This window comes from Macrobrachium nipponense, chromosome 20 (assembly GCF_015104395.2).
Source record: "Macrobrachium nipponense isolate FS-2020 chromosome 20, ASM1510439v2, whole genome shotgun sequence".
Lineage (NCBI taxonomy): Eukaryota > Metazoa > Arthropoda > Malacostraca > Decapoda > Palaemonidae > Macrobrachium > Macrobrachium nipponense.
Window position 1 is genome coordinate 26,469,383 of NC_061089.1, and position 26,321 is coordinate 26,495,703.

At 37.2% G+C, this 26,321-nt stretch overlaps 1 protein-coding gene across 5 annotated transcripts in view; it reads left to right on the plus strand.

Moving 5' to 3' along the window:
• The window catches only part of LOC135223756 (lamina-associated polypeptide 2-like), a 79,009-nt gene that overhangs the window by 16,702 nt on the left and 35,986 nt on the right, over positions 1-26,321 (plus strand). For all 5 annotated transcript variants that reach the window (XM_064262551.1, XM_064262526.1, XM_064262542.1 and 2 more), the window contains exons 2-4: positions 2,089-2,200; positions 2,569-2,694; positions 6,865-6,963. In XM_064262551.1, coding sequence (XP_064118621.1) covers positions 2,095-2,200; positions 2,569-2,694; positions 6,865-6,963 — 331 coding nt within the window. In that variant the 5' untranslated portion in view covers positions 2,089-2,094. The remainder of the gene's footprint in view (positions 1-2,088; positions 2,201-2,568; positions 2,695-6,864; positions 6,964-26,321) is intronic.

Here is a 26,321-nt window from a genome sequence, read left to right on the forward strand (position 1 = left end):
TATGTATAGAGACTGCCAAAAAGAATGTAAGATGAAAATGTCCATTTGATTTTGCCTTGTGGAGGCCATCGTGGATTGGTTATATGTGCCATAATTTTTTTTCCAATCTCATAATTCCAAGTAATATTGCATTAGAATATGTATAATGTGAATTATTACACTTCGTTTTATAAATGATGCCAAGAACTTTTACACTTACTTTTATAAATGAGGATAAACTAAGCTATTTATAAATGGGGGCAAAATAGTTTTGTTTTGCAAATTGTTGATGTTTAAGGAAAACAACATAATTTGATATTGCAAATGTACTCTTTATAAAGTACAATGTTATGCATGCTAGTAGTACTTTGTAGGATTATCCTTTTTATATTTTTGAAATACAATTACATTCAACTACAGTACATACATAGTTGCTTTTAAGGGGGCCCGCTGGAACCCTTATATACTATGGGGTATAGGGTGAAAAATGCCAAGTCATGAAAAAATTCATGGAGCTTCATATGGCAATTGAGAATACGTATACAAAATATTTTGTCAAAATTCCTCTTACTTTCGTAGTTACAGGGTAATTAGTAAATGTAACTCAATAAGCCAAAAACATTGATATGTACAAAAAAATGCAATATATATTTTTTCTGTTATTGTAAATTTTGATAATTATTGTCAAGGAAATTGTGATCAATGGCATCTGTAGAGATTCCATGGGTCGCAGAAGGGAAGTCCGTCACCTACCAAGTACTAACATGATTCAGTGCGAGCACAAACCCCAAGTAGTCTACAGGTTCGAGTTTCACCTGTGACATTCACTTGCTTTTACGTATGTATATCTTTGTTTAGGCAAGAATTTCATCATGCCAATGAGGAAAAGACATGCAAAACATCTCGCTAACATACAGACAAAAAAAATTCGCTCTAAGATGATTACAGAATATCATAATATACGCAATATTAGCGTAGTTAGTGAAGAGAGAGAGGGAGGGTTACGTAGTAACACCCCCATCTTCCATGACGCACGTGTATCCCAGGCTACGATCTCTGAGCAAAAGGATCTTCATTTATGATAAATAATATAATTTGGGTTTGTTTATACCCAAAAAGGAATATGAAATTCATAATCATCGTGATTTATTAACATTGTTTTTGTAAGAAGAGAGTACAAGTGTCACCTCTGACATTCTCTTGCATTTACGTTTGTTTATCTTTGTTTCGGCAAGAGGAAAATACACGGAAAACATCTCGCTAACATACAGAAGAAGAAAATTCTCTGTAATAAGCCGAGTTAGTGAAGGAGAGAGAGAGAGAGTTGTGTAGGAAGGAGTGCCCCATCTTGTCTGACGCATTGCCCCAGGCTACGATTTATGAGCAAAGGGATCATCATTTATGATTGAATTATGATAAATAACATAGTTTTGGTTTATTAATACACAAAAAAGAAATATACATTCATAATAATCATCATTTATTTACATTGTCTTAATAAAAATATGAAGGAAAACTTTGAACACCCATATCTCAAAACTATACTTATTGACCTTCAAAATCTATCTTCTCACTTAGTTTTAAAGCTATAACATTGAAATTTGGTATATAACTCGGAAGGACATTATAGAACAATCAAATCAAGCGCTTTTTTTTTTTTTTTTTTTTTTTTTTTTTTTTTTTTTCCAATTTTTGTTTCATCTTTTTTTTATAATTTTTTTTTCAGATTTATAGGGTTTATTTTCTACCATAATAAAAAATTCATATCTAGCAAAAAAAAAAAAAATAACTTTTAGAAAAAAAAACTTCATTCGATTGGAGGTCTACACCAGGTCTTTGTATGGTAGTAATCCCAGGTCTTAATATTAAATATCAAGGGAGGAGATAGAATTTGAAAAATGGTTATTTTTGGGATAAATTGCCCTGGCGTCACAAAACCGAAGGTCAGAGGTGAAAATCATATGCGGTTTGGAGATGTCCCAAGTCACCTTATTAAGTGGTATGAATATCAAAGTCCTGTCCTTAAAAAATGGCATTAGCCGGCCAGCCCTTTTAAACATCCAAAATAATGTGTGTGGTGATTTACAAATTTTTATTTGCTTATTTTAGGTCAATATGGAACAGAATTTAGTTGTTGATGGACTTGACATCTCAAAGCTTGATGATGATGAGTTATACAAGAGACTGTCTGATTTAGGAGCTACAGTAGGACCAATTGTAGGTAAGACGTGAATATGTATTGTTGTTCTTGCGGATTTTCTTTATACTTTATACTTATTAAGCCCCGAAACTACAGATTTGAATTTATGAGTAGTTTTTTATATATTATATATATATATATATATATATATATATATATATATATATATATATTATATATATATATATATATATATATAAAGTTCCACTTTTTGAGGGATATAGTATCTAAAGTTTTGAAACGATGCAGTGTAGTCTTGAATTGTTTTCAAATATTGTTCAAAAAGACCTAATGTTGAACGTTATCCTCAAGATGAAACAGCAAGTACTTTTTTGAAACCCCTTTCAGAATTTGTTTGCTTTGAAATTTATTTATTGTAATGTTTTCAGAATCAACTCGTAAAGTGTATCAAAAGAAATTATTGGTGCTAATGGGTGGTGATGTTCCTGACTCCCCAACTTACAATGGAGATTTGGATGAAGAGGAGTATTCAGACAGTGAAGATGCTGAGGAAGGTAATTTTATTTACTATTTATTTATTCTTTGGCATGAAAAGGTTGTTATATGTATATCAAAATGGCACCAGAAGTAAAAACTATTTCAGTGCTCACTAAAAAAATGACCACATCTGTCTAACCATTTCAATTCTGTTGGCAAAATCAACTGGTGGTCTTTCCCATTGAACTCCTATCTAATATCCTCCAAGGAACTTTTAGGCATTTTATTTCTTTGCTTCTTTTACTGTTCTTTGGTAATCTGTTGTAATGATAGTGCTACATTTGTCCAATTCTGTGTTGGTGTTATTCAAATGTGCAAACATATATATAGTACCTTGAGATACGAAAGGCTCAACTTACGAAAAATCCAAGTTACGAAAGCCAATGCGAAAAATTTTACTGCTCTACATACGAAAAGTTTTCAAGATACGAAAGGTTGTTGCTGTAAAGTCCCGAGATTCGCCCGGACCACCGAGAACAATTTTAAAACTCCCGCGCCGCCAACTGAGTAAACTCGCCACCATCCTCTCGCTCTCCCGTTGGTTCCTGATGCTAGTCACCCCATAAGGTCCTGCTCTCCTATTGGTCAGCATCTACCCCTTGTGCTTTAAGTATTCTATTGGTAAAAGGTTGCTGTAAATTGAAAAACTTATTCATGCAATACATTTAATAAAGAAAACATTAGGTAAAGATAGAATAAAGAATAGAAATGAATGGTTATTATACTGTTTGGTAGTTTCAGTAGTTGAAGAGAGATAATGAAAATTTATGGCTTACTGTGTAAAAGTGATTGCTTGGCGATCGTTCGATACTCGTAAGTGCTGGATGTAAACAGACTTTTGGAAGCTTTTTTTTGTTTGTTTATTATAGTTAATGGTTACTTAATAATTATTTGAAATGAGTACATGCAATACATTTAATAAAAAAAATTGTAAATTAGATATCATAAAATATAAAATAAATCAGACTGCCAACAAATACGTATTTTTTAGAATTCTTCTTCTGTTTTATTATTACGTTACGTATACGCATGTTTCATTATAGCTTTCGGTAACTTCATTAGGTAAAGATAGAATAAAGAATAGAAATGAATGGTTATTATACTGTTTGGTGGTTTCATTAGTTGAAGAGAGATACTAATGACAATTTATGGCTTACTGTGTGCTAGGAAAAATGATTGCTTGGCGCTCGTTCGATACTCTAAGACGGGTAAGAGCTGGATGTAAACAATCGATCGGAAGGTTTGTTTTTTGTTTGTTTGTGTATTATAGTTAATGATTAATTAATAATTATTTGAAATTAGTACATACTGATTATTTATGCATTTTATTGGCATATTCTAAGCTTTTAGCTCTTAGGTTTAGATGTCAGAATCATAGACTAGGCTACAGTAGCAACCGCTAACATAGGCTAGGCTTATTGCTAAGGGACATATGCTAAAGTCCTAATATATGCAGTAAAAATGGGGTTGAGCATTACATGCAGTTGAATATTACTCAAGTATGTACAGTATTTTGCCTTTTTGGAGTCCTATTTCTTCCTTCGTAACCCTAGAACATGTGTTTTAGGCCTGGAAATATAATTTACTGGGGTGTTTTTGGAGGGCTTGGAACGGATTAGCCATTTTACATGTAAAATGTGTTCCAAGTTACGAAAAACTCATAATACGAAGGCCGTCTCGGAACGGATTAATTTCGTATCTCGAGGTACCACTACTTATTGGGAAAAGTCATTATTTAGAATGAAGCTGACCTGAAGTTAGTTGATATCTTCGTGCCATTGGGTGTGATAGGCATTCAAAATACAAAATAATGCTTGGCTCTCCTGCTAGGACTGTCTCTGTAGTCACTTGTTTCCCACCAAGTCAGAATTCTTTATGCTGTGTCCGTTTGCAAACAATGTGAATCTGCATTAATAATAATGATGATTTATGGTTGATTTTCTCTTGTATGATATTTTGCTTGTTTTCTGTTTTTGTATTATGTCACCTATAACAGGCAGAGATAAATAGGTTGTATAGGAAAGATGAGTTGTTCCACTCTTATGTTAGGACAGTGGTGTGGACATATGTACAGGGTCCCTAATGTTCTGGTTAAATATACCCCTGTATGTACATTATCCCTAATGTTCTGGTTAAATGGACCCCTGTATATTTTATGACATTGATGGGGACATACGTACATGACCCCAAATGTACTGGTTAAATGGACCCCTGTATGATGTGGACATACGTACATGATCCCAAATATTCTGGTTAAATAGACCCCTGTATAATTTAGGATATTGATGTGGATGTATGTACATGATCCCAAGTTTTCTGGTTAGATGCACCCCTTTAACTGAGGGCTGTTGAGAAGGTTCTGATAATGTTTTTTTGTGGCTGGGCAACCTTTTTAGGGAAGACAAGGAATTCTCCTTGAAGGACTGCCAGGACCCCATCCTTGAGCCCCTTCTATGACATGGACTGTTTGGTTGCTTTGACTGTTGCCAGCTGGGTCTTAGGTGTAGCATCAAAGGATCATTTAGGGCCCCTATGGTAGTCCCCAGGTTGTTTTTGTAAAATTTTCAACTCTGTTGGACAAGTTTGCAATGTGCCTAAGGTTCATGGTCAGGCTTAGTTGGCAATGAGATGTTTTAGGCACTGGATCTCCTCATTTTTTGCATTGGCTGGTGACAGCCCAACCTGTGTTAGTGATGGTCTGGTTAAGGTTGATTGCTTGGCTACTTATTGATTTTTATTTTAATTTTTCCAATATAAAATATGGTATGTATGGTGAACCAGACAGGCACAGGGTCCTGTCAGCCTCTAGCATTAGAAACCAGGCAGTATAGGAATTTATAGTAGTTAAACCTTCCAATTCTTTATACACTTGACCAAAAAGCTAACATTTCTGAGTGGGGATGAGCTTTAACTTTTGATACAGACTTTCTGGGATGTAACAAAGATTATTTTATAACCATTGTACCATGTCCTTCAGAATTGCTAATCATGTTCCTTAAGAGAAAATCTCCCATCCAAGGAGTTTGTCCCTACATAAACGATGAAAGATTGTATTGTTGGAATAACAATGAGAAATTGTCCTATTATCATAGGATGTGTCTGATGAGCAGCATACTAAACGTATGTCATCATAAAGGATCACCTCATAGGACGTCTCCTCTGTTGGAAATGCAGGTTCCTTTGGCAGTGCGAGGAAATATCCTCTTCTAAAGAACAATAATTTTGACAATGAACAAGTTTACAGTAGGATATTTAGAACATATCTACATAGAGAATGTCATCATAGGACATGCCCTAGGGTTATCCTATTGTCTCCTCTGTTTACTTGGAGAAGACCCATGTTAGAACTTTTCACTACATGGTTCAACAGGTAGCTAGAGGTTCATAATCCCAGATCTGGTCGCTGAGGCAGAGGACTCTCCTCTGAACTGGGAATGAGGTTTTAGGATGACGATACATAATTTTCATTCATAGAAACAATAGCAACTTAGGAGCTAATGAGTAAATTTTAATCCATTCAGGTCAAAACCTGTGTTGATGATGTCAGGGCAGTTTTAAAATGCAGTGCTAATAATTTTTTTTATATAATTTTCCAGTGCATATATCAGAATTAAAACCTCTCCTCCCCCCTCCCCCCACATTTCTTACAAGGGAGTATCTTTTATGTACTTTTGGTGAATTTTGAGGCTAAATAGACAGTATTGACATTTTGTTAATTGAAGAGGTATGTTTACAGGTGGGACTTCCTTTTGAATGCAGGGTCATTTCTTAATTTTGCTTATTCTTTGTTTAATACATTGATGCATATTTTCCAACTTGCTATTTTGTAAGTGAATTGAAGTTGAATAGTTTTCAAAGTGTTTGTAAAACTAGAAATTGACAAAAATGTAATCTGGAATGGTAAAGATTGAATGTTAAAGGCTTTTAATCCACTGTATGGTCTAAGGTTCAGGTCTACATTTATGTTATATTTTTTCACTCAGCTTAATTTATTTTTTTATAAATACAGTGCCTTCATTATGGAACATGACTTATTAGTTCATATTTTCTATTATCTAATCTGTTAAAAGTTTTAAGGACCTTTTCATTGCATGAGACTATAGTTATTTACAGCAGTATTATATTTAAAATGGATATTTTCTTTAAACAAAGAGAAATAGAAAAAATAATTGTTTTCACTTTTGCAGTGAAAGTTGGGGAGGTTGTAACCAATAAAGTAGAAAATACTACAAGTTCCCCACCATCAGAAGCTTCGGACATTCGCAGACGTGTTTTACTATCTTCAGGTATGAAATGCTCATTTGTTTTTAAATATATAATTATAATTGTATATATAAATGATAATTGGAAAGAATGTTACCTACTGTGAAAGTTAGCTTGTATATTCACGTCGTTATGGGCGATTGGTATTCAAAATAAAACAGCGCTTGGCTAACCCACTAGAACTATCTCTGTAATCACTAGTTTCCCACCAGGTTGTGTGGAATGCAGGCCTGTACCAAGGGGCAGTCAAAGCCCCCCCCCAATTTATGGATGTCCATATTTTCTGTAACTCCTTTTCATTGAATTCTGCTTAAGGGGGGCTTCCTCTTTGATTTTTGATGAATATTTTTGAAATTTTCAAAATCTGGTTAAATGGCCATAAGATATGTGCAACGCCTCTGTTATCATGTGGCAAAATCATTTTTTCAAAATATTAAAATTAATGGGGTTTTGGCCCCGCCCCCTTCACACTGTGACGTAGGGCTGACTTTGGCTCCTAATGTCTATTGTCCTTTTGTCCTTTATCTGCCCAATTTATTAATTATTTTGATTTTTATTTTGCCTAATCTCTTACATCTGGCACCAACAATGGCTGATTCCTTGGTGTATGGTGTTCTGAGCGGGTAGCATGCCCAGCAGGGAGCCATGGGAGTCAGTGTGTCCCAGAGTTGCAAAAGGGGAGGTATGCTGCTCTTTACTCCGAGCATTTTTTCGCTATTTACCGTGTTTTTTGCTTGTTTTCTTACATCAAGTAACTAAATACAATTTATGCACGTTTGTGTGTATACTAGAGTGAAAGTGAGACAATATGCCGAAACAGAATCCTGCAACTATGGCCCGTTGAGCAAATTTTGCTAAAAAGAGACATAGGGTCGAAGGTGGATTTTTTTTTTTTTTTTTTTTTTTTTTTTTTTTTTTTGATGTGGCAGCGTCGCATTGCCACCACCATTGTTGGCTGATGTATCCAGCGCTGTCCACCATCATCACCACCACCAGCAACACCATCACCACCACCAGCACCACCAACAACAACAACACGAGGCTCTTTTTTGGCCGCTGAGAACCCCGCCCTCATTGCCTCTATGTCGTCTGCTGCGCAATCATCTGAGGTTTTTTCACCTTCACAGTTACGCTCACAGTTGATGAAAGTAATAAAGGACGATGAAAAGGGAGTATATGATGACAAACTCTTACTTGCTTGGTTTCAAACCAGGCAACAAAGAGTCAGGTGGTACTTGATGATAGCCTTGCCTCGAGCAAATAATACCCCTTTTGGGGGGGGTTTTGGGGGGGGGGGGGGGGGGGGGACTTGGTGCCGGAAACCAAGCAAAAAAAAAAACACTTAGAACTATTAGAAAGAAGGAAAGGCATTCTGAACTATTAGAAAGAAGGAAAGGCATTCTGAACTAAGCGCTAGTGAGTATTTAACATTTGTTTGTATCATGGTTTTGCTCAAAGATCAGTTTTTTTTCCACGGGTGCCAAAAAAAACACTTCTTGACCTTTACGGCCGTTTTTCTCCGTTTTCACTTTTTTGCACTTCAAACGCTAACTGTTTTTTTATTTGTTGGCCAATTTTAAAGTTAAATATACCATTGGAAAGAGGAAAGAAAGGCGAATATTTTGTTGGGGCTATATTTTTTCTTAGGTTGACGAGGAACTCGTGATAACCAAATCAACAAAATTTGAGGGGGAAAATTCCCCCTCGCCCCCCATCCAAAAAAAAGCAAAAAATGGAAAAACTGTTCAACATTTTTTTTCTACTATGATATATTTTTTACGTATAAAGCCGCATTGCAATAGCTCTAAAAATGAAGGAAGAGTTACATTTTTAATTTATTTTTATTTCTTCAATAAAAACCAAAATAATCATTCGATCACTGAAATTTTTTTTGGAACATCACCTTATATATATGTATAACATATAATAATTTCATAAAAATCAGAGCATTATTTCTGTATTTTTTGGAACATCACCTTATATATATGTATAATATATAATAATTTCATAAAAATCGGAGCATTATTTCTGTATAAGCGGACGCCCCCCTTAAAAAGTAATCAATAATTGTTTTTTTATTTTTGTTGTTAAGTCAAAGTATATAACATAACAATATGCATGTTATTGTTAACATAAATGAATTAATTAATAAAACCGAGGAAATATTCTTGAATTTCAGTGCTAACTTTCAACATTATTAAATGAATTAATTAATAAAACCGAGGAAATATTCTTGAATTTCAGTGCTAACTTTCAACATTATTAGTAAAATTCTGTTAACCAAAGTCAGTACTTTGAATAACATTTAATCGGGTATAAGGGCATAGACCACATACCCAATGTTTCTTCTTAATATAACTAAAATAACATTTTCAAGTATTTCATCTTGTATGTACCTATATATGCAATGACATTTATAGAAGAAAAGCTCCAGTTTTGGGAAAAATGACCCCCTCCTCCATAAAAAACTTGTTATGGGCCTGGAATGTTTGCATTCTTGTCCGAATTCTTCATCCTGTGTGAATCAGCATTAGTACTAATGTTGACTTTCTGGAAGAATTTCTCCTATATGGTATTGTGCTTCCTCTCTGTTTTTGCATTAAGTCATCTACAATAAAGAGAGATGAAAGCATTGGGCTTTATAGGAAAGTTTGTGGAAACCAAATGTTTCGGTTATGCATGACATAGGCTGTGTTAGCATAGGTGTTGAGGCACAAGTGCATTTTTTGTTTTGAAAATAATGAGGAATGGTCTAATGAGGGGTTGAAAATTTATGAAGTATTGGAAGATATGATAGGTTGATATGTTATGTAGACAGTTCGTTAGGGTAGGCTATAAACCTACTCATTCTTTTCCTTTTTTCTTCCAATGTTGCTTCTCCTGATACCTGATAGTCTAGGTTAACTCCTTTCTGCCTCCATCTGTTTCCTTTACTTCTTATATAGTTCAGAGCGCCTTGGTGGCGTGATCGGTATGGTCTTGGCCAGCCACCTTGGTGGTCGCGAGTTCGATTCTCAGTCATTCCTTTAAGGAGTTAATGATGTGTATTTCTGGTGATAGAAGTTCACTCTTGATGTGGTTCAGAAGTCACGTAAAACCTTTGGTCCCGTTGCTGAATAACCACTGGTTCCATGCAACGTAAAATGCCACACAAACAAAACATATGGTTCAGAAGAAAAATAATAGGTAATTGAGATATATTGTTTTATGGTTAAAAAATTTTACCATATATTAGGGGGAAGCCACCCTGCCATTTTGATTGACCTCTTTCGGTTTCCTTCATGAGAGAGAAGGTGTTGCATCCCTGGCATCTCAGTAGCTTGCCCTCTGGACTGCCCTGGGCCCCGTTAGTTATTTTCTTACCTCCTTCAAGAGAAGACGGGCTTTGCTTCCGTCCTTTTAAAGCCGGTTTAGTTTGGCCCCTGTTGTTTTGAATCTGTTGCGTTTGGAATCTCCGGCACTATTGTGAACATGGAACCTTCTCATGCTTCAAGATTTCCAGAATATCACAAGAAGCAGGTAAACGCCCGGATATTATCTTTGACGCTTTTGACGTTGGGGTACACATTGTGTAGTAGGTCGTAGGTGCATAAACTTCAGATACAGTTAATTCACTGCCTTTACTTTGGATTTTCACATATATCATATGGCTTGCCTTTGAATCCAAAGCTTGGATGTACCAGGATTTGCTTTGGGAAGTAAATTTGACTAATTGTGCTCATTTCCTTGTGGGGAGAGGTGTGCATCGCCATCTTGTTTTTGTTCCAGATACGTAGGCAGAGTTGATGGAGTTGTGCAATTGGCATTAGGCTTATCAGGAGTACCAACCCAAGAAGGACAGTTGGTTTGCTATATGACGTCAGGCTGTCATCCAGGGTCCCACTCTATGGATGTCCCTTCTACCCTGATATGCACTGAATGGCGGTCGAATGCATCAACATCTGTAGAGAAGCGGATATTACAACACCCCAGCCTTTTGGGTCAGGTTGCTATGCCAACAAGAATAACAGCAGCCTTGCACTTCTTGTTGAGTTCTGGCTTTGCATTCAAGATGCTCAGTGACGTCATGAACATGGCGCCCGTCATGACGTCACTTCACAGCTGTGGCCTACAAGGAGACTTGCTTCCATTTTTGCATCTTTGAGCTATAAGAGTACTTTACAACTACACTTTTGGATTTGGCGACAAGCACATTTTTTGAGAGAAATTGCAAGTGTTAGGAGATACAACAAACACATAGTGGGAAAGACTCAAGTCTTTCCTCTGTCTCCTTCTGCTTAAGCGTCATTTCCTCTGTCTCCTTCCACTTAGGCGTCAACAAGCTTAGGTGACATTGACACCAGTGTGTTCTGCCAATCCTTGAAGAATAGGGACTTCATGGCTGATCCTCAAGCCAAGAGAAGTTTCCTCTTCATCTTCGAGCCAGGACTGTCACACCCCTATTATAAGATAGCACAATAAGTAGTTGTAATTGTAGAACAAGTGACTGATGGAAGCTTGATCTAGTGTGGCTGTGAAGAGTTGGAGAATGCTAGAATCAGGGACTTCGTGACTGATCCTCGTGCCAAGAGGAGAAGAATAATTTCTTCATCTTTGAGCCAGGACTATCACATCCTTGTAAAAAGTAGCAATGCCACAGCAGTTTGGGTCCCTTGGTCTTGGCAACAAGAGTACCATCAACAGCCTCACGTTTCCATCAAGCGTGATGATGTCATAGCCAAAGCCCCTATCAAAATGGTGGTAGTCATGACGTCACAGCCTACTGCTGCCAACCTCTCGTCTTCTGGCATCATTATAATTATGCTTTCATTTCGGGAGCACGTACTTCTGGAGAAATGTGAATTTTCTTGTAGGATAAGCGTCAATGTCGGTGCGTGCTCCAGTTAAATTTTGAATAAGGAAGCTTAAGCAGTAGTTTAGCTCAGTCTACTGTATCTACTGTAGACTGTTGCCGTTTAGGTTGTCAACAGTCCAGTAATACCCTAGGTTGTGGTAACCATGTCGGCTGTAGAGCTATGACGGGCGTAAGAACCATGACGCCCATGAGAGCTATGAAGGGCTTAAGAACCATGACGCCCATGAGAGCTATGAAGGGCTTAAGAACCATGACGTCCATGAGAGCTATGATGGCCATAAGGACTATGAAGACCACGAGAAATATGACGGTTGTAGGAATATGATGGTCGTAAGGAATATGATGGCCTGAAGGACCATTACGGTCGTAGGAGGCAACTGTGCAAACAGTGACGGGCGTAGGAATTGTTCTTAAGAACTTGGGGACTGGTTAATCAGTGTTGCCAATTTAGGCGAAATTGATACATATGCTGATGCCTTTACAAACTGTTTCCATGAATTCTAGATGTCATAGTAATGCAATAATGATAAAATTGCTCTCACATTTGTATATAGATTGCAAATAGATACGCTAAGTTCACTTATTTCCATGGTTTTGTGTAAGTTTTATCCTAAGTTTGGAAGGTAAACACAAACCAATTGCTCTCACATTTGTATATAGATTGCAAATAGATACACTAAGTTCGCTTATTTCTACGGTTTTGTGTAAGTTTTATCCTAAGTTTGGAAGGTAAACACAAACCAATTGGCAACTGCTGGTTTAATCATGAGAATGAGAACAGCGTAGTTTTACAATGCACGCAATGCTGGACAGCTGTAAGGTCCACGCAGTAGTTATAGAGATGTCACCCTCTTATTTATGTACTAAGAGAAGTGAAGGTGCATCAGCCACATTCACCTGCTGTCTACCAACTTGGGCACCCATCGCAACCAGTCTATGGATTCCTCTTAGTAATCGAATACAGTCTGCATGGTGGGAATTAACAGACTTGGGTTGACCCAAAAAACTTCAAACTTTTACAGGTAAGAAGAATTCTCTTGTTTTATATACTTTTTGGTATAATCTTGTTTGTTCCTATAAGAATATTGACCAAACGCTTTGCCTCTTAGACAAGTAGTTACTGTTAGTCGATAGCTTGGTTCCTTTGCAATAAAGCATTATAGAACCATTCTTCTTAATGATAGCTCATGGAACACATTTCAGTCTCGGATCGCACAAGGCGGTTTTTATATTGTTGGGAGAAGAATTGGTGGCGATAGGTATCCCATAAACTTAAGATTCTGGCCTACTCATTGAGTGAGTTTTGGGTGTATAGGCCATGAAGAAAACTTCAAGTCGAAAGGAGGAGGTGGAACTTCTTTCACCACTTTAGGTAGTCAAGCCTAAGTAGTGCACTCGTAAGCTAGGATGCTATAGCCCAGCTAATTGAGTCATACCTTTTAGCCTAACAAGTGGTTAAATTCGTAGCCTACCCCAGGTAGTCTAAATCTACCGCAACTATCTTGGTTTAATCTGAGTAGTTCTTAGCTTAAACTGTCCGAACTAACTGGTTTGGGCATCCATGTACCAACTTAGCCTAGCTAATGGTTGCGGTCTTGGCTTTTGAACCTGCATTTACTATCTTAGCTTAGTCTGAGTGGTACAGTTCTTAGTTAGCTTAGCCTAACTCCTGGGTTAGCTGGTTCCGGCATACACGTCATACATGTCAACTTAGCATGGCCTTGCTACTTGAACATGCCTTTACTATCTTAGCTTGGTCTGAGTAGTAAGGTTCTAAGCATAGCCAAGCATAGACTAGTACCTAGGTTACCCATTTGGAACACTTTTACCACCTCAGCCTAGCAGGTTGTGGTTGGAGCATAGCATGTATAGTCCAAACTTTCTTGGATGACTTTACCCTAACCTAAGTCATTGAGTTTCTAGATTAAGCTAGTCTATCCTAGCCTAGACTAGTTAGCGTTATTCTCTGATGGACCTAGCCTAGCCTAAGTGATGGAGGAGTTAGCCTAGCTTAATTGGTGGAGGAATTAACCTTGCTTAACCTAACCAAGCCAGTGTGAACTTGGTCTTGCCAACTTAAAATAAGTTAACCAGTTCGGAATTGACCATACCTACTTAGCCTAGTCCAAGTGGTTGTTTGCTAGACTAAGCTAGCATCTTCAAAGGGGTCTCTTACATCCTGGCCTAGTTTCTAAGTATTGAAGTCATGAACCTAGCATAGTGGGTTTGAGCTTCAGTTGGCTGAAGCAAGTCATTAAAACTTCATGAGTTCTGGAAGAGGAAGGTGGAGAATTTCCAATTATCCAAGAGTGAGGTCGGGTGAAGTGATGTTGGGTACAATTCTGTGGTAGGTTGCTTGAGAATAGCACCATGGTGGTTTCTGGCAATATAGGGTTTCTCTTTGGAAGGTAACATTGAACATATGCCCGTATATTGTAACCGATCACCGCGTAGGGTGTTTTGTGGTTGGAAAGTAATTCCTTATGAAGAATAAGCCCTTTCTTGTTAACAGGTTAATTCCTTGGACAGTAGGATAATATGTGTCTGAGCAGAATTTATTATCATAGGACATTCCCTTGGGTTTTCCTATAATATCGTTCGTATAATTGATAACCTTTGTAAGACCTGTCTGCTACAGGGTTCTCGCCCTTCGAGCAGTCTGAGGACTCCTTTTGGGATACTGGGAACAACCTGGAGGTTACGCGAACCCTCCATTCTACCTATTCCACCACATCCTGAACAGAGGAAGGGGTTCCAGTAATTGAGGAGGACCCAAGATGAGTCACTGATAAGGTTTTATCTTAGCACAGTCTTCTCTACCAGGTTCGTGTGGGGAAGAGGCACCACCTATAGGTAGAATTAATATCTCAGGGCTGGAGTTTGTCCAGTATCCCTTTTCAGACTAACAGTTTTAAGATTTTGGGTGCCTTTATAGAGGTTTCTGTCCATTAAAGGCATTCTGTCAGTAGACAAAGATCTTGTGGAGCTGTTGTCAGAACGGAGGGGAGTTCTCTGTAGTTACCTGAATGGTGATACACACTTGACTGGTGATTGGGTCATCCGGTATATGAATATTACTTCACACTGAGTAATCTTCAGATGACTCAGGAGCATTGAACTGGCTGGTGCACTTAAGAAACTGATCTACTACGTGAAACCATACTCTGTATCAGAGTAGACTCGCTGGGTTACCACCGAGCCCATACGTCAGTCACATTACAGGAAACTGACTGGGGAAACTGTCTTCCTCTGACCTTGGTAGAGTGGGAGTACTCAATAGCCAGGTTTTTTACGTAGATTCAAAAGTAGTTGGTAACAACAGTTTCCAATTTGCCCCAGAATCCAGGATAATGAGCCAATGTAGCACAGGTCATAATGACAGATGTTTTTAGTCATGCTCAGTACAACGTGGTAGGCATAAGGGAACACAAGCCAAACAGAGGAAAAGTTGTCCGAAATTTCCATGTAATTTTTATTTTTTGAGGCTATCAGTCAAACCTACTCCTTGTTGTCAAGTTGTACCAATTGGGTCATACAGAAGGGAAGGCCATCAGAGGAATACATGCCTTTCTGGGAATTAAGAACATATCTGTTAAAATGATCAGGATGGTTGGTTTGTGACTGTATCGAACCATTTTTCATGTTCTACTTAAAGAATGTTACCCACAGTTCATTGGACGTTTAATGGAAAGGTTCTGTTAGAACCTTGTATTTCTTTGACATTTTGTTTGACGAAGACTTTTCGTTGAGGCAGGTCAAGTCAGGAAAGAAGTGCCAGAAGGGCCTTATTTAACAAACAAGAGTCTAATGACAGAGGGAAGGCAAAAACCCATGATGTTTAGAAGAATGAACTCATATTGAGCAATTTAAAGTGTCTTGTCTGTTCATTGAAATTTGAGAGTTGGTTCATTGTCAGGACAAACCACTTTCAATTTCTTGTACATAAAGGAGGTTGCCCAGACTGTCCTTAGACACAGTTTCCTTGGGTCCTTTGGTGGCTGCTCAACAAATTGTGTAAATCATCCAGCACCCCTGGCAGGTCAGTTGGTATCTTGTCTTAAGATAATGGTATGAATGTGAAATGGATGAGATAACTGGGGCCGCATACTCAAAACTTCCAAAGGTGCCGTTCCTGTCGGCTGTTACTTGAAAGGTTCATACTCAAAACACCGAGTGTGCGCCGCCATCTTGGAAATATGGCGCCGTGAGAGCCTTTGCGCCAGGGCTGGTTAGAGCAGCCTTTGAGGTGTGAAAGGCAACTTCGGGAATGACAACAAGTAAGGAGAGGATGTCTCTTACCTCTTGTATATGTTAATGAACGCCATTATACATAGTTTTATTTTGCAAGTTACACTAATTGCTTTGTAATACTGTGCTTTTCCTCTGCAGACGTTAGATTTAAAGTTATTGGATGTGTATTATTTAAAATAATTTCATATATACAATCTAAAATTCCTATATTATAATCTGATTGTTTTGACCTTTAGTTATCATATATCTTATAAAATGTTCATGTATAATCAATGCTAGAAAAACTATATATTTTTTTGTCTTGTTTAATAAATCTCAATACAGAAAATATATCTCTATACTATGTACTATATGCAAAGGTGAAAATATATGTATGCAATTTCCCTGCCTTATCACTTCTCTTCTGGTACTCATAAGGTACATTAAACATAGGTTAAGGTGGTCTGAGATAAGTACAGTACTACATACAGTGACTCGCATTATGAAATAAATGCCACCTAGATACAAATAAGCTATGAAATAAATGAATTTGATGTTTATATTGCCTAGATACAAATAAGTTACTGTATCACTGAATGATCCTTAATAATAGCAATATCAGTGTATCACATAGTACATTATCTCCAGGAAAGAAATAACATACTAAAGTAAAAAAAAAATCTTACAATAAGGTAAAGGTAACTGAGATCACAGAGGTATCATTTTATACTATTATAAATAAGAAAACACACATTATAGCCACAATAGAGAAATAACATGAAATAGCATTGTAAATAAACAAAAACTGTACTAAACTTATCACAATAACACGAGATCACAAGTATCACGATATAATAAGAGTAAATGGAGGAAAAATAAAAAAACTAAACCTCATTAAATAATGGAGTGGTTAGCAAAAGACGTTGAGGTAGTATTTCACATTACTCTTAAACAAAAAACTTACAAAAAACTAATCTCAATAATGAAGAGGTATTTGACATTTATCACATTATGGGCACCTTTGGTATAGGAACATATAAGGGATGGTATGAAAAAAAGAAGATTTTACTACTGTATAGACTATATTAAAAGTACTACCACTTTAACAAAATTATGCATAATATTTCTTAAGGATATCAGTCATGGTTACCATGCTGTCAGCTATTACCCTTACACTTCCATTTAATTCTTTTACACTGTCATTTAATTCTTTTTGATTAGACTATATATCCTAAAACATCAGAAACATCTGCCAACATCTCAACTGCTGCTTGCTCCAGTAGGCCCAATCTTACCAAAGCTTCCTCTGAAGGTTTTAGAGCTAAAATTTCATGAGGACCACCACCTGAAAAGATAATAATACAGAAGTTAGCTACTGGAATAACTGGAAAAGAAACATCAGTGTAATTGTGTAATTATTGACAGTAATTACGATCAATGACTTCCTACATCTGTACCTCATCAAAAAAAAAAAAAAAAGTGACACTGATACCGCAGATAGAGTACATAACAATTACTGAAGTCACAACTAGCATGGTTAGGATAGGTTAAGGTTAGGCTAGGTTAAAAATCGATCTTGTAGATAAGACCCTTTTAACAATACGGACCCCAGTTTTATCCTTTTGAATAGGTCCCATGTTCGTGTGGGACTGCTATTCTTAAAAAGCTCCCTAACTTTTTACCCTAACCTAACCTAAGATTAAATGGTTAACATTCATTTGCAGCAGAAATGCCATACATGAAAAATCTCTTATAATTGTGTAAAATATATAAAAATAAAATTATCTGGTTAGGCAAGGCATAGGTATTGGCAACTTATGCAATAATACCCACAGGCCTAGGCATATCATCACAGCTTAGGCTAAAACATTTATTTCCAAGCAATATCATAGGATACTTTTGCATAGCCTAATATAGCCTATAGCCTACGAGGCATAGTCATAACTAGCATGAAGTTAACAGTACAACATAAGCCAAGGCCTAGCCAAAACTCGCTTCAATCTAGGTATGTTTGGCAATTAGTCTTATGCTAAATTGGGGAGGTTGCTTCCTTTTCTTAGCCACAGGGTCCATGGTGTCGCTCTCTGACGTTCCTTAATCGCTCTGCCATCAACAATCAGCTGATATGCTGCTATATTGTGCTTGGTTCTCATTCTCTAGGCACGCTATGATACGGGCGATGTGATTGGCTGGACTATCCAAAGGTACCTATGACAAAAAGGCAGCCTTTTCGTGCAAAGGCACGTCAAAGGCGCCTTTGAAAATCTTTGTGTATATGATTTTGCCTTCGTCGAAAGGCGCCGTTGGGAAAGGCGCCTTTTGTCAAAAGGCACCTTTGCGTAAGGCTTGTTTTGAGTATGCGGCCCCGGGCCTCTTTCCTTTTCAGATTTCTTTCTCCTTCTTTACTTCGGCCAGTAAGAAGAGAGTACCATCACAAACTGGAACGGACAAGATACAGGTGAGTGAAGTACCCATACTGTTAGTTATTATCAGGTTAAGATACCTATCAGTAGCAAGACATTCCTCTCTTTAGCAAGGGGGAGAGGAATAATAACAAACCTACATAAGTGGTTAATTTGGTTTGTTAGAAGAACAGATGTTCTTATCTTCCTCAGAGGCAATGAATTATGACATTGTGTAGAAACCCAGAAGTCTGACTCTATGATATTTATATATATCTTATGATATTCATATATATTTTAAATTTTGAAGTACTGGTCAGTTGTTTCGTAGAATACTGCTATTCAGAAAACTGATCAAAGGTGGCAAACTACCAGTTGGTTAATAGTAATTACCTCCCACCAAAAAGCAATTCTACCATAATGGTAAGACTGAAGGTTTGTTTCGTATATGAACAAATAACAAATTTTTAGTTAATTTGTATTTTTCATAACTAACAAACCTGAGGTCTTAACATACAAAGACCCACCTCTAACCACCCCTCTATCAACTAACCCGGGTTGGAAGAATAACTAACAGGGTCACGAGTTAAAGAGGGCTATGTGGGTGGCTCCGCATGACTCATGACCAAGCACAGATGCCAATAGTCCCTTGCGTACACAATTATTTTAAACTACCGGTTTCCAGCTGGCACTAAGCATTTATCCTAATGTTAAGACCGAAGGTTTGTTTGCTATGAAAAATACAAATTGATTAAAAATTTGTCATTTTTCCTCCATCTCGGTTCTTCCTTTAGACTAATGGGGTTTCAACCCTGGTGACTGGCGCTTGTAAGTATACCTCTACCTCGGCTCCTTTTAAAAGTAAAAAGTCAACATTTGATATGGTAAGGTGCATTATCAAGGAAATGGAGCCATTGGCAATATGGATAACAGTTGAAAGAGAAAGCTTGGAAACTGTTTAGTGTTAAATAGCTCTGCACCTAAAACAAAAATTTTAGTGTACTCGCAACTATGTAGAATGTGCTGTTATGAACTAACCAACATAGGCGGATGTGCCAGCATGTTGCTGGCTTAATCTAAACAACGACAGATTTGATCTCAGAATTATATCCACAAAAAGCAAGATCTAAAGAAGTAATATTAGCAAGACTCCTCATAGGTCATCTAATGGCAACCCCACATTCTGACCCAATGAAATGTAATGGATGCCAAGTTCCCATGACTGTCCAGCACTTACTCATTGAATGCCCATATTGGATTCAGCAGAGGCCCCCCCCCCCCCCCCCCCATTGAATACTGTCAGGAATTCTCGCTAGGGGCAGGGATTTCTCACTTAACAAAATTATTATGTTCCTAGTTAAGTCATTTATCTCTCTCTCTCTCTCTCTCTCCTCTTCTCTCTCTCTCACTCTCCTCTCTCTCGCTCTCTCTCTCATCTCTTCCCCTCCTCCTCTCTGCTCTCTCTCTCTGCTCCGCTCTCCTCCTCCTCGCTCCTCCTCCTCCTCCATCCTCCTCCTCCTCCTCCTCCTCCACTGTTAAAATAGGCAGTTATAAGAGTTTTAAGGGTGTATATAGCCTACTTAAGAGTAACAGTAGTAGGAGAGTAATAATAGTATAAGGGTTACATTGGGTGATGAGGGGTGTATTTTTGTTTAAAATATTAAATTGTTTTAGTTTAATAATTTAGATATATTTTAGTTTGAACTGTCAAATTAAGCAGCGAAATGTAAAAATAGGCAGGTATAAGTATTTTTTAAAGGATTACAAGAATTTTGGCAGTTAAAAGTCTTTTCAGAGGGGATTTTTGCATTTCCGTAGTAGATTCTGAGACCTATTCCTGCGTAAAAATGGGAGAGCACTATAGATAAATATATATAAGCTATAATGTTGGTGATATTTATAATTATTAGCCCTGAAGAGGCAGTGTTTCTTGATGAGGCACCATTGTTTTTACCCTTCCTTGATAGACCTACTTCTGAGGCTCTTGGGAAGAATCTTGTATTCCTTTTACAACTAATTTGAAAAGTACAGGCAGTCCCGTGTTATTGGTGATCCATTTCTATTGCACTGATATATGTGCCAGATATTTTGGTTATCGACAATTTCCTCTTAGCACAGTTTTTCGGTTATTGACGATTTTCACTTAGCGTCATGCTGTCGGAACGGAACCCCCTTTTGAAGTTTTCCTCCTGGGTCTTCCCCCCTACAATCTATTTTGCATGTAAGTTCCATGTAAAATTTCCTAAACCAATCTCAAATTCTGGTTCAGTAGTGATCTGGCTGACATTTTAATTGAGAGTTACACATGTAACCTTAACTCCCAGTTCAGGTAGGCTGTGTGGATCCTCAGACGTCTGTGTACAGCGTTTTTGGAGTGTTTGGCAAAGCTTCAAGAAGAACCTTCAGTAGTGATGGTTCTTAAGGAAGGATACTTTATACCGTTTGTTTTATTGTTATCCTTATCAACATCCTCACATCCTTCTCCCCACACACTCACACAATTTCCTAATTGGAATGGGTAGATTGGACTGTTGTGTAACAGGCCATCTAACTATTTATTTTAGTCACCAAGGTTTTCCCATAGGTTATTTCTTGTTTCCTGGATTTTAGGGAGGGAGCTGGAGGCCAGTTTTAGACATTTCCAGTGTCAAGTTTGTTAATATTACTCCCTTTTTGAGGAGTCATTCAGTTTGGTCTTGGCAGCCTTTTGAAGGATGAGGATTTCTAAGGGTAGGACACACATTTCCACATCCCGGTACAACTTCATTTGAAGATGTTGCAACAGTTTTTCTTCTAAGAGAAAGTATTCCAGTTGTAGCTCAGTGTTTTGGTCTGAGTATGGTATCACAAGTATTCTCCTGTGTGTTTGAGATTTTAGCAGGATGGAGTCATCTGCTTGCTATCAGATTTCTATCATATTTGGATAACTAGTTCATTCTCACCAGTTTGTTTTTGACGACTTTGAGGGTTAAGAATTGTTTTATGTATAGCCTCAGGTCTTGGCATTTTGTTCAGTTTTGACTAATCTATGCTTTTCCAGTCCAGTCAGTTACTTATTTAGGATGAAGATTGGCTCTGTTTTTTTTTTTTGGGGGGGGGGCGCTTTTCCAACAGAGATAGATATACAATTCTCTACCACATGAGAACTTTCATGGATTGGCCTGTATACCTCAAGAACCATTACACTGCCCTCAGATGTCTTAGACCCAGATTGGGGGCCCTTCTGAGAAACGGTTGATGTCAGTGAGTTTAAAGGTAAATAATGACAGCTTTTGGTAATTGGAATGGTTTTACACTAGTCAGAGATAATATGATTGTAGTCTTCTCTGTCAATTCAACCTCTTGATTCTCACATAAGATGACAAAGAGAGACAGTTCAAGAGATTTGTTCAGGCTAGCAAAGAAACTTACTTCTCCTCTGGACAGAGTCCAGCAACATCCCCTTGTTTTGTCTTTGGGAGAAACGTTATTGAAAATCAACTCAAGCAGACAAGGGCAAGATCTTCTGTCAGACAGTCTCTTCCTCAGGTTTGCCAGAATTTCTCGAACCTCGTGGGAGACCCAAACACACTTCTGTTTTTGACTACCCAAAACAGTACACTCCCAATTTACTGCCTCCATGCCAGGATCCTCAGGCATGGTCAGTTGAATCTAGACCTTTATGCTCTTCCTCTGTTTCTGTTTTGTTGAGGAAATACTCAAGTGACAAGCTTGCAGAACCCAAGGATGATTGTGATAGCTCATTGGTGGCCCCAGAGGGAATGGTTTCCCTAACTTCCTTTCCTGGTTGTAGATGTTCCTCATCTTCTTCTGTTCAGTGATGATCTTTTCAGACAGTCTTATTTGAGAAGATTCCATCAAATCACCACATGCTTTGTCAGACTGCGTGGAGAATGTCAATTTTTGTTACGAGCTAAGGGCATTTCTAGAGTGGCTAGGGAAGCAATCAGTCAAGGCCTTCCACTGTTGGACTTGTGTATCAGCAACTGGTCAGCTCTTTTATCTTTGTGCTTGTCCAAAGTGATATCCAGCACTTGTTCCAGTAGGTATCCTGAATTAAGTTCAGGTACTCAAAGCAGTTTTCTGTCATGGCGATCGAAAGATACCACTTTACATTTCATTCAGTTCTACATTGTGCTGACTAGTAAATCACTGACAATTTAAATTTTTAAGTTTTTCAATCATTTGTGCTGGAAATTTCAAATCTTCCTATCATGGGTTACAATGAAATTTAGATATAGTCCTTCAGATTTTAACACAACCTCAGTTTGAGCCTATTGATAAGGTATCACTTCAGACTTTGGAGACACCTTTCTTTTAGCTCTTGCTGTGGCAGAGTGCATTAGTGAACTTCAAGCCCTTTCTTGTATGTGGGCTTTATTCTATTGGCAACCCCTCTTTTCTTTTATTGCTTAGAGAAAAAATATAGAAGTGGAAGCCCCTCCCAGATTTGTTTTAGTATGAGGTATAAAGCCCTTAGTCCTATCGTTGTGGCAGGACTCTGTCTCCTGAACCAAATTAGAGAGTAACCTTGCTTTCTGTCTTGTTAGTTGTTTAGTAATCCTGCTATTGAATTTTGGGGGCATGAATGTACATATTTATCCAAGGTTTCCACCACTGATAAGCTGATAGCCTAAGCTCAAGTAACCTATGACTTCTTGGACAGTGTTTTATGTGTTGCCTACCTGTTTTTAACAGCTTTAAAGACCCTTCATAAAACTTACAATAAGGTATCTATATATAATGAGAGAGAAGAAAGGATCTGACAGATTTTCCTGTGATTGCTACACTGGCTCTGAGGTAGTGTGTAGGTTCTGCCTACTTGGCCTCCATTACTCTACGAATTTTGTTACTTTTTGGAAGGCCAGGCCACTAAACTTTATTAATTGACTAGTACTGAAGGCTGGGTACTAAATTCTGGCCAAATGGAATATACCTTAAGCCCTCTTACTTTTCTGCCAATGGTCAGTGGGTGAATGGTAGATCAACTGCAAGTCACCTTTAAATACAAACAAAAAATAACTTCAAAAGTTTTGGATCCTTTTATTCTAAAAAAAATTCTTTTAAGATATTCAAGATTAAAGGCCAAACCAACTCTTTGATTTATGATATTGCAAAAAATTATGGATAGGCTTATTCTTGAACCCAAGTACTCCTATAGTTGTCAATATGTGGTTAAATCACGTTTGCTTTCTCATTGTAGCACAGGTTTATCCATCTGATTTCCACTCTATTCCCTTCTTTCTCTTCAAAAGGTTTGTCTTAAATATAATACTAAAGGAGGGAGTTGTCATGAAATTTGTTGATGGAGCATGTTAGGCAGCTCATTTGCTACCCTTATGAATTGTGATTTTCTCTTACATTACAGTCCCTTCAACTAGTAAATCACATGTAAACAGACTTCATTTAATTAATTTTAGTGATTAACTTTACATATCAAGAAAGTAATGTAAGTGTTGCTTGGGAACATTTATTTATGGTCTTTAAATTTAAGCACACACTGTCCTGCAACCTCTCCACGGAATTGTTGAATCAGGAGTCAGGACTAGGCCTACACCTATGCTGAATAATAGATAGTGACAGTAGTCATGATGAAAAGAGACTGTAGGTAGGGAGGATACTGTACTTTGAACAATGTCAGCTTTTTTCCTCTTGATTACTGTATAAATAGGCTCCCTTTGACAGGAAAGAATGAAGAAGGTGAATTTTCCATAATGTTCCCATTCTTTTTAATCTGACAGACTAAAGCATTTTCATGGGTGCGGGTTTTTCCTTTGACTGGTGTTTGATGACTACTTCTGAAGGAGAACGAGAGATATTTGATAATTCATTTTAAATCTTTGATCGATATTTAATGAATAGGCCTATCTTTGATGAAGGGAGATTCCATTGCTTGCTTTTCTTTCCTTTTTCGGAGTCCGATGAATACCATTGACGGAGAGGGAGAAGGTTTCAATAATGTTTGCATTTTTCCCTTTTGCTCAGTATTTAAAGAATACATTTGATTCGGAGGTATTTTATTCACATTGGCCTAATCACCGTGTGTGTGTGTTTTTTATATATATATATATATATATATATATATATATATATATATATATATATATATATATATATATATATATATATATATATATATATATATATATATATATATATATATATATATATATATATATATATATATATTATATATATATATATATATATATATATATATATATATATATATATATATATATAAATATATATATATATATATATATATATATATATATATATATATATATATATATATATACTATATATATATATATATATATATATATATATATATATATATATATATATATATATATATATATATATATATATATATATATATATATATATATATATATATATATATATATATATATATATATATATATATATATATATATATATAATATATATATATATATGTAATAGTGTGGCACAGTGTCGTTATTCCAAAGGACAATAACTTAATAATACTTAAGAAAAAGGCACGAAACGGATAATAAGGAGAAAAGAGAAAAGGGAATACGATAATGACTTTTCTTTGCGAAGGGATTTTGTTACTCAAAACATTAGGCTTTTAGCCATTAGACATCTGGTTTTCATCTCCCCCAAAAAGCCTCTGTCCGTTACCAGCGATTAGTGACCAGCGATATCGCCCAGGCATCTTCGAGAAATTGGAAACTACTCTCATTAGCGCCTATGACTAATCGCCGTTCCCTTCGTGACGGCCGGTCAGAGAGAGCCATCTGGCATACGTTAAAAAGGAATTCATGGACCCGTTGTTAGAAAGAGGGAATACCAAATTCTTAAAAGCTCCACCCTCCCAAAGGTAGGCCTCTAGTATCGACGAATCAAAAGCCATGAGTGTTGGTCATAAGACAGCCCAAAAAGAGTATCAACGAATGACTATGAGGTTACCACGGGATACGCCCCTAAGAAGCCAGGACATGAAGAAGGAGGCGTATACAAATTCAAAGCCTACGAATTACTGTAGAAGACCTGACAGGAAGGCGGTCTCGTATGAAGTTTAGCAGCCACTAAGACACAAAAAGTCTTTCAGAAAATGCCACACCCAGTCAGAATCCCAAAATTCAAAGGCGGGGTTGGGCTAAGGAGATTTCAACTGAACAAAAAGGCGAGACGAGAGAGAGCAAGCAGAAAAGGGAGCGAGAAAAAAGGGGAACAGAGAAGCCAAGAGAGAGAACAACCAACCGTGGAGCCTGAGTGGAGAGCTGCAGTGGCATGGCCGTTGAAACAGAGAAAGACAGAGAATCCCCAGAAGAAGAAACAAGTGCAAAAGTGTGGTGTGCGAAGCAATCAAAGACAGTGAAAGTGACAATCAATACTCAGTAAATTTCCCTCGTGCCTATAGATTCGTAATTGCAACAAGTGCCAATTAAGTTTTATCAGTCCAAGAGCCCAGTAACTCAGAAGGTGGAAAGACATTTGTAAGAACCCCTAACGAAGAATAAAACGTAATTTGTATGAATATGATCAACTTTCATTTCTCATCTAAAAGTAGAACCCTTCCTTTTAACGAATTCCAGATTAAGAACATTGAGCAGACAAGAAGAATTTATATAAGCCTAATTCCCCAAAGTACAGCCTCCACGGCACACGTTACCTTCTTAGATCTGTGCAAAGAAAGTAAGTACCGTCACAGATTTATTGGTGGCAGAGCGATGGGATACGATGAGATAAAGATTGATATAGTGACAAGATTAATTGATGTCGAGCGGTAAGGATAGGAAGAGACAAAAGACACAGCAAAGAAATGGCGATCAGCGACGCGAATGACAGTTAAAGACAGCGGCTGCGAAACGGAATCAAAAGTTTAGTGTCGGCATAAGAG